The sequence below is a fragment of the Raphanus sativus genome, unplaced genomic scaffold (assembly GCF_000801105.2).
Source record: "Raphanus sativus cultivar WK10039 unplaced genomic scaffold, ASM80110v3 Scaffold2396, whole genome shotgun sequence".
In the NCBI taxonomy this organism is placed as follows: Eukaryota; Viridiplantae; Streptophyta; class Magnoliopsida; order Brassicales; family Brassicaceae; genus Raphanus; species Raphanus sativus.
Genome location: NW_026617704.1, coordinates 5,781 through 14,667, shown reverse-complemented (window position 1 = coordinate 14,667; position 8,887 = coordinate 5,781). Strand labels below are relative to the sequence as shown.

The window sequence follows — 8,887 nt, the reverse complement described above, 5'->3', positions numbered from 1 at the left end:
ACAGAGAGACAACTAAAACAAAATCTTGTCTAGTGCATCTTTTAGGCTGCAAATTAATGGGCCAAAACAAAAGGCCCAATCTGTAAACCACATGGATACAGACAGCGAGACCTATAAGTAACGTGTTCCTCTACCAACCCTAAACTCAGAGCTGCGTTTTCTTCTTCCTTCGATTCTTCTTTTTTTTTTTTTTAAGTTACTTTTTGCAAAATGAGGATAGTGGGTGCAGTGATGATGGGTTTATGTAATCTCGTTAATCTGAAATATTTATTGAGGATAAATACTTCCCAACCATTCATTCAAATCCTGAGCACCTTTCCTCTTTGTTTTAATCTTAATATATTGCTCTCGACTTTGCACATAGTTCTTCTTGGAAGCTTTTAGATTCATTCTAAAAATGTGGTTTCGAAGATTTATTTGTGCATATACTAAAGATCCTATCTGCTTGAGTAATCTCTCTGTTATATGTTAACTATAGAGGAACGCTCCAATGTTATAGGATCACATCTGTTTAAACAGAACAGTTCACAACTACAGTAGTTCTTGATAAGAAATATTTAAACTTCGAGTTATTGAACACGTCTAAACTCAATGGTAAATCAAAGACAATACATTACGAAGAAGATATAGTGCATGAGATGCAATGGGACTTTTTACTACTTTACATGAATCAATGAACGTAAAGCAAATTATCTATTTCAAGAATTAGCACATAGTCAAGAATTATCCAAGGATCTGGAATCTATCTCAAGAAATTACAATTAAAAAAAAAACAATGTCTGATCCAAAGTAAACCTAGCCAGGTAGAAAGTATCTGGAAGCGTACGGCATAAGGTAAAAAAGTTTATTCAGAGAATCCAAAAGAACCCTAGCCAAAAGAATGCGTCAGTATTTCAAATAGCTTTAAGAAAAACATCACAAAACCAAATCTTTTGAGCAACGCTAAGGTACCATATATAATGTATTGCAAAAGCCACAAGTGTTTGGCCATCTCTCAAGGTACTACAAAACCCAAGAGAGCCACCACACAAGCTAATAATATATAACAATTACAAATATCTTTCGGTAACTGAACAAGAAGATATACACACTTGGGAGTGAATTCCTTCTTTGAGAAATGGGAGTAAATGTACAGTCCCAGTGGAGTTTGTTTGTTTGAGACTCACAAGACGGTGTTGATGTGAAGTGCTTTGAGTAGAGAGGTTGCCATTTGCTTCACAAGAACTTGGCCTCCTGAACGTTGTCCATCACGTCGTTCTTCTATCAAATTCTGCAGTTTCTGAGGGAGGTCGTTCTCTACAATCAGCTGCTTTGGCTTTGGATGGTGCTCGTAAACAGCCTGTTTCACATCATTAGAACCACACACTCAAATACACTCAACTTCTATAATAGTGTTATTTAAGACTAATAATAGTATGGTGGGTGATTCATTACCTTGATAAGTTTCAGAAGATTAAGTCTAGCTATAGCATCTTGGTGGTCTAGCCTTGAAATAAGCAACGGAGTCAATCCATTTACAGCTAGTGTCTTGTTGATCCGAGATGATTTCCTGGATTCAAGAAATGATTAAGGACTAGAACTTCAGTTAAGCTTTCATAAAGAACATTTTGGAATATGATTAGATGCTCTATTTGTAAAGAAGAGAGAGAGAGAGATACATACGTAATAATCTTCAAGAATGGCTCCAGTATGTGCACAAAGTGTCTCTCAGGGCAGCTCTGGAAGAAGTTAACTAACTTCTGAATTGCCTCGTTCTTGAGCAACGCCTGCTCCACCTTGTGGTTGTTATCGTTGTCTTGCGCCAAGCAAACAGCAATTGAATCCAAGGCTATCACGGACCAGTATTCATCATCGAGCAGACTCAGGTAAACGTCCAGACCGCCGTGAGCTCTTAGCTGCTCTCTGGAGTTCCGAGATGCATGAGCCATATCGCATAGAAGTGGCAATGCGTATTGTTTCAGAGGAGAATCAGACATGATGAAAAGCATCAGGTGAGGTATGATTCCGTTTTCAGCCGCTTGTTCTTGCCTCCTCTTGTTTATCTTGCATAGGTTGAATAGCGCACTAAGCACCTCATGATGGATCTGATAAACAAGATTCCCTTCCTTAAGCTCAAGGTTGGGGATCAAATGCTTAATTGCATCTGCACGTTGAAGATTCTCCAAGCAATTTGGATCTGTGGATAAATGATTGGTGCACTCCAGTATCTGGACAAAACAAAAGGCAGTGTAAGCATGCAACCTGAAGATTCTGTAGGCAGAAATGTTATAAAAACTTCATAGTGTATTCAAGTACCTTTAACAGAATAGGAGGTTCCACGCGGTTGAACATCTGGAAAAGACGACTGAGTAAGCTTTGGCTGCACATGTATGACTTGACTGTTGTATCAGCTCGAGCAAATTCAAGAAGCAGATCCGCCACTTTCTCCAAGTATTCCCTTGCAACATCTGCACTCTGCGTAGAGACCATATGGGCAAGAAAACCAGATGATGTGGCACTTCCAGGTCTAGCGTTTAGAACACCCGAGCCTGACAGTACTCCGGATGCTGTTTGAGATGCAATCCCAGACGTAGAAGCGACTCCTTCATTACCAACAACCTTCTTTGCCATTGTTTTGCTGGTATATTTATCAAGATTTCCATTTTCCTTGCCGCGTCCAGAGACCTCTGAAGAAACATTGCAATGATAATAAGAAGCAACAAAAAGTTATATGGGACAGTCATGCTAAGTAAAAAAACTTTGAAACTTGCCTGCAAACTCAGCCATCAGAAATTCAAGGTCTCCGTTGGTTTTCTTTTCATTTGATCCATGCAGAAGAGGAAACCTACTTTCATGTCTATCTATGCCAGTGATGTGCTTAACGTAATCCAGTTGACCAGAGTAATGTCTTGAAGGAGGTTCTTTCTCCAACAAGCTAAGCAAAGGTCTAACTTGTTCTGGCTGAGCAACAGGAAAACCATTTGAGGCACCCTCCGCCAGCTTCTGAAGCTTATCTGTCGATGTCCTATTAGCGGAGAGAGATAACCGATGCGGTTCTGTGCCTGACGTAGAACCATCCGCTGCTGCAACACTGCTTAATGTAGGCCTATCACCATCTTGATGGATATCTGATCTTTGAGAGTTTGAAGTTGAAGCACGAGAAGGCTCTTCACCACCCACATGCCTAGTTTTCAACGCATCAGGGTGATCAATCACACCGAGTAAGCTCTCATGCTGAGTGAATATAGGATTGTTAGGGTCAAGTTGACCAGAGCGCAGTCGTGGAGCTTGACCATCCACGCTCAACGGGCCACCTGATATAGAAGCCAGTCGAGTTGCCTCGTTCAAGCTATAGAGTGTGTTGATTAGCCTAAGGAGAATCCCATTCTTTGCAGCTATGCGGCAGAAGTCATTTCTTGGGGTGGATTTTTTGAGTTTGAATACTTGCCACATCCCATCAATAGCTAAGTGAACCATCTCCCTGGAAAGAAACTCTCATATATCAGTAGAATTTAGTAGCACATAAAAAGGGTTAAACCATGATTACAAGAAAAAGAGCTACATCAAGAAACTGGTCAGCTATTAAACAATGTATTCGCTTTTTCAAAAGAACAAGCACACACCACAAATTAGACAGATGACAGATTCAAAAACAAAATCAGATGCTACTCGGAGTTGTAATAAACCTAAGCATACCCAAGTAAGGAAACGTTCCAAGTCCTTATGATGAAATAATCAATAGATCCCACATTAATATATGCATTTAATACGATAAAAGTAGTCAAGCATCACAAGAAGATGGTAGACAATACCCACCTGTATTTGGCATAATCTGGTTCAAGAAATCCCACCAAAATTGGTATTCCACGGCAAGCTATGAACATTTGCAAGGTTAAGGAGCTGTAAAGAAAGTACCAAATCAGCTCTATGACTTATAGAAACACGAATAAGCAAAGAAAGAAATATTGATGACTATTTAATACCTTGATTGACAAAGCTGCTGCAAGAAGTAAGCTGCTTCCTTGCGAATTTCTCGAGAACGTTCCCTCTCAGGACCAGCAAAGCTCATTACCAAAGGAATCTGCCATATCATTTGGAATAATCAAATTTTGATGTGATTTTTTTTCTTTTTTTTTTGCCACAACAGGAGGAAAGAAAACAGTTTGGCCATTTGAGAACATTATGAAAACCGATTTTCCCTAAAATACTGTTAGCTTGCCATTTTAACAAGAAAATAGAGAGATACGGAACTCCGCCCAAATTCACCTAGTCAGTAAGAAATGGAAGGTAGGACTTACGAGACCAACAAGAGAAGCATTTTCCTGGAAGTCGGTGTTATCTTTGATAATTTCGTTTATCAGTTGCAGCACAGCACATGTTACCTGAAAACACCATAAGCTAGTCAGTATAATGATGATGAAGGAGAACAAAAAATCCTGCTTGATTAAATAAAACATACACGAGGTTTAGGAATATCAAGTAGATCCATTAGAGGGAGGAAACCATGCTGTGTCACAAATACTGCCTTCTGTTCATGTCTCTGACGAAACATGACAACAAGTTTCTGAGAAGAAGAGACTATTGCATCTTCTGATTCATCTGCCCTTAAGGAGCTCACTAATCTAGTGAACTCGACTGCCTACAAAAAAAAAAAACTTAACCAATAAATACTAGGATTCTAATAAATTGAAACAACTGAAAAACGGAGTTAAGAAGCAAGGGCTTTTCTCGAACACGTAATTTTGAAAAATATCATACTCAAAGAGAATGAAGTGAGTAGGTCAAGTAAGCGTACCTGCAGAGGAAAAAGATTCTCTGCGGGAACTTTCTCATCAAATACCTGCGAAACGAGATAGAAAATAAGTTAACGGTAAATACTATTTGAATGAATCAAACCAGCATTCTCGAGACAGAACACACCAAGCCATCAATGTCAATAACATCATCTTTCAAAACACCCATCATTAAGCGGAAAAGGTCACCACCATCATTCGAATGCCCTGTTTCACCCTCCATTTGCTTCTGAGCAATCGTAGCCCTAAGTTTTGTTGCCAGATCATTCTTTCCACCATCTGCGACAGGAGAATCACCCTGGATGACATTCGATGTAGGCGCTGTTGATGTCGAGGCTTCATTTGGTTTTCCCTCGGGAACTTTATCCAGTGGTTGAAACAAATCATGCAAAGACGCATCACCAGGAGGATCACTAAATCTAGTCAGCTCATTCCCACCAACACTAGACGGAGTCTTCACAGCCTTTGAGATATAAATTACAAGCAAAAAAACATATCTAGTCAGTAATTATAGAAACCTCTATGCATAGATGTAGAGTTTGCCAAAAAAGGTATAAAACACAGTACAAGCCCAGCAAATTGTTTTGTTTTTTAATCAGTAAAGAACGGTGAACTTATCAATCAACTCAAAACACAGTATACTCCCACGTGATTGACCATATTATCTAAGAAAGTGGCTAGGAAAAATAAATGAGGTAACAACACAACTAACCTTTCGAAGCCTACGATCTTCATCTTTTTGGTCCAAACTATGTGATGGCTTGTTCACCTGGATGGAAGATTCTTTTCCAGCCTGCTTTTCTGAAGTACTTTTTCCAGCTTTGGAAGATTCCATTTCAAGATTCTCAGGTATATCATCATGTTCAGATTTCCGTTGAAACTCTGATTCATCTTCAGAGCTCCCCTTTGCATCCGAAGAACTTTGAAGAGAAGGTTTCTCATGCATAGACAGCGTTGGAACTTGATCTGAACTAAAATCAGCTTCTGAATTATCCGCTCCTTCTTCACCAAGATCACTATGTGAAGATGAATCTTTCTCAGACCTAAAACTCGCCACTCCTACCAGAGGTAATTTGCTTTTCGAGTCCTGGACAAACAAAAAAAAACACACCAGATCAATAACCTCATCAAAGTTCATCTCTAGTTAATGCCTTCTCCGTCTCATCTCTAAAACTCTTTATTTGCATTTTTCAGGAGAACACGACTGATGGTAAATTAGAGAGCTGAGAAAGCTTACAGATTTTGACATGCCAGATTTTTCTGCTGAAAGGCTTTCAGTTACATCTTGACTACCTTCAGCATCTTTCTCCGAACTTGCAGCAGCTTCTTTCATATATCTGCAAAGGATCCAGTGCAAAAAGGACATCATTTCCAGCGGAAGCAACTAACACTAGTGCGAAGAAGACATAGATGATATGTCCTGGAATATTCTCTAAAAAAAAATAGAATTTCTCACTTGATGGTTCCACTATGGCGAAGTGAGGACTGCAATGCTCGTCTAGAGTTCCGTATCCAAGGGTGAGAGAGCAATGTCTTTGCATCAGGCCTCTGCCTGGAATCCTGTAATATGCAAGATAACAATCAGATCAACATACTGGATATTAAGTAAATTAAAATTGTCTAGGTTGCGGTGCAGGGGCAGGTGAGATGATTAAACTATACCTTCTTGAAGCACTGTCGTAGGAAGTCTGTAATATCTGGAGAAAGACTATCGGGAATAGGAGGGTTATCATCCTAACATTGAACCAGAAAAAAGGGCAATAGTTTGTCACTTGTTGGCTAATAACTTTAGCATTTTTTTTAAGGAAAGAAGTTATTAGCAGCAAGAAAGCATAAAAAAGAGCCAGGAAGAGACCTAAATTTTATTGATTAATTAATACATAACTCAATAAATGTTGCCGAACCTGAACAATACGAAAGAGAGCTGGCATGGGTTGCAGATCATAGTAAGGAGGCACACATGTAAGAAGTTCGATAACAGTGCATCCAACACTCCAAATGTCAGAAGCAGCACAAACTCCGGACATTTCAATAACCTGAAACATAAGTTGGGTATCCGCCACATAATCAGGTAACAAATTTTGCAAATTAGGAATGCAATATGCATCCACCAAATGGAAGTTAACCTATACAGAATATGGTGATGAAGAATAGTGTACCTCAGGAGCCATCCAGTAAGGAGTTCCAACCACTGAGTGAGTGTTAACATCCGCCTCGTTTAGTTTAGTGGCAACTCCAAAGTCAGCAAGCTTAACAAGACCCTGAAGTATGAAATAGAGTTAAGTATATATCTAAGGAAGAATAGCCTAGAAGGATCTTATGCATCCGAGTATACAACAATCTTACATCCCTGAGAATAACTAACACAATCCATACGGTAGAAAAAAAACACACCTCTTTTGTCGTCAAAATATTTGCACCTTTGATATCACGGTGTATGACACCCTGCTCATGCAGATAGACCAAACCTTCCAAGACCTGTACTCACTAGTGAGTATACAACGCATAAAGAAACTCAAAACTCCACTAGAAAAAGATATAAACAGACCTGAGCAATGTAAACAGCCACCAACGATTCAGGAAAAGGTCCAAACTTATTTGGTTTAATAATGTTAGCAAGAGAGCCATTCTCAACGTACCTGCCAACACATATTTTTAAACCTTGAGTTTCCAGACCATAGTTAAGTGAGCACAAAAAAAAAAAAACTACTTACTCCAGAATAATGTGAAGGTGAGTCTTTGTCTTTGAAGAGCCAAGATACTTGACAATGTTTTTATGGTTCAAGTTCTGCAATGAAACATCATCTTAGAAGAAGACTACATAACCACAAACGAAAAAAGCCAAATTTCAGAAGGTGGTTTCCTTGATGTAAGTTCACAGATACTTAACAAGATCCCAACTTTGTAAACAAGTTAGTTCTACATGCCAAGCCAATGTTTTAACTTAAAGAAGTTGAAATGGAACAACGATTATGAAATATGTAGATGAAAGAAGCTACCTTCAACAAATCAATTTCTTGCTGTTGAGTACAGAATCACCCATACATGTAACACCACCATGATTCAAGTCAGTTAGTAAGGATAGACAGACACTAAGACAAAACAAATAAGACAGATAGACAGGTGAAAGCAACAAAACCAACCATGATAGTGTTGAGATCCTCTTGAACAATATTCTCCAAAGAAACTTGTTTAATCGCCACAAAGTCTCCATTCTCCAAGTCCAATCCTTTATACACTCTACCATAAGCTCCTTTCCCAATTTCATCTCCCAGCATCTAATAAACCCATCAAAAAAAAAGTTTCAACCTTTTAAAGCAGAGGCGAAGATCAAAAAAAAAAAAGGTTTCAACTTTCCTCAATTTCGAAACCCAAAAGCTGAGAGAGCTATCAAACTTCAAAACGCAGAATCGAAAGCTTACGTATTTGTTGTCGAGAGTCTTCGATTTGTGGAACTGAGACGACGTCATTTGCCGCGCCATCCTCCCTCCGTCAGCGAAGCCGATTGATCTTCCGATCCAATGAGATAAGAATTAGGGTTTCAGTTTTTGAGGAAATTGAAGGAATCCACAGAAGAGATTTTGATTGAAAAAAAGATGTTCAGATGCCAGCTCTTAAATATTGGCAATTTTAATAAAATAAAATAAAAAAGGCAAAGAAGAACATAAAGGGAAAGAGGAACACAACTGTGTGACTGTTGACTAACCTTAACAGCAGTATCTTATTTCTTATGAGGTCCATAATCTTTTCATTCTTAACGAATTGACCCCACTATTTCACCATTTGTTTACAATATCTCTAATTACTGAATACTCTCTGCTTCAAAAAAAAAAAAAATTGACATTTTCACACATATTATTATAAAAAAATATTAAGTTTTGATTACCATTATATTATTTTTGTAAATAACTATCCCCTAGTCTATATTTGAGAAGTGATTTGCCACATGTCTTCTCTACAATCGTTTTCACACAAAAAATTGTGACGTGGCTATTAAGATTGATGACATGTCATATGGTTAAATATGACATGGACAATTACATTTAATGCTAATATATAATTTGGAAATCTTTTTAGAATATGGCAATAACTCATATATTACATTTAATATTGAT

At 38.3% G+C, this 8,887-nt stretch overlaps 1 protein-coding gene and 1 non-coding gene across 2 annotated transcripts; one reads left to right on the top strand and one right to left on the bottom strand.

Annotated features, from left to right (window-relative positions):
- The first annotated feature begins 224 nt into the window (after positions 1 to 224).
- Positions 225 to 312, top strand: LOC130505584 (small nucleolar RNA U30). The gene has a single exon (XR_008941739.1). It is a non-coding gene; the product is annotated as a small nucleolar RNA U30 (small nucleolar RNA).
- Positions 313 to 873: 561 nt separating this feature from the next.
- LOC130505583 (MAP3K epsilon protein kinase 1) lies at positions 874 to 8,403 on the bottom strand. The gene is made up of 23 exons (XM_057000182.1): positions 8,195 to 8,403; positions 7,916 to 8,050; positions 7,772 to 7,792; positions 7,487 to 7,560; positions 7,321 to 7,411; positions 7,167 to 7,250; positions 6,932 to 7,033; positions 6,677 to 6,808; positions 6,435 to 6,506; positions 6,229 to 6,332; positions 6,010 to 6,109; positions 5,485 to 5,859; positions 4,900 to 5,235; positions 4,775 to 4,819; positions 4,439 to 4,618; positions 4,278 to 4,361; positions 3,963 to 4,060; positions 3,796 to 3,879; positions 2,751 to 3,460; positions 2,296 to 2,666; positions 1,663 to 2,207; positions 1,435 to 1,549; positions 874 to 1,339 (listed from the first exon to the last, which is right to left on the bottom strand). The coding sequence occupies exons 1-23, from the start codon at positions 8,252 to 8,254 to the stop codon at positions 1,163 to 1,165; spliced, it is 4,095 nt and encodes a 1,364-aa protein (XP_056856162.1). The 5' UTR covers positions 8,255 to 8,403; the 3' UTR covers positions 874 to 1,162.
- Between the last annotated feature and the right edge of the window lie 484 nt (positions 8,404 to 8,887).

Excerpts from the sequence above, each read along its gene's own strand:
- LOC130505583 (XM_057000182.1), bottom strand. The coding sequence starts at position 8,254 with ATGGCGCGGCAAATGACGTCGTCTCAGTTCCACAAATCGAAGACTCTC. Across the intron at positions 4,061-4,277 it reads ATGCTTCTCTTGTTGGTCTC|ATTCCTTTGGTAATGAGCTT; the intron begins GTAAGTCCTACC and ends ATGATATGGCAG. Across the intron at positions 1,340-1,434 it reads ATCTTCTGAAACTTATCAAG|GCTGTTTACGAGCACCATCC; the intron begins GTAATGAATCAC and ends GATGTGAAACAG.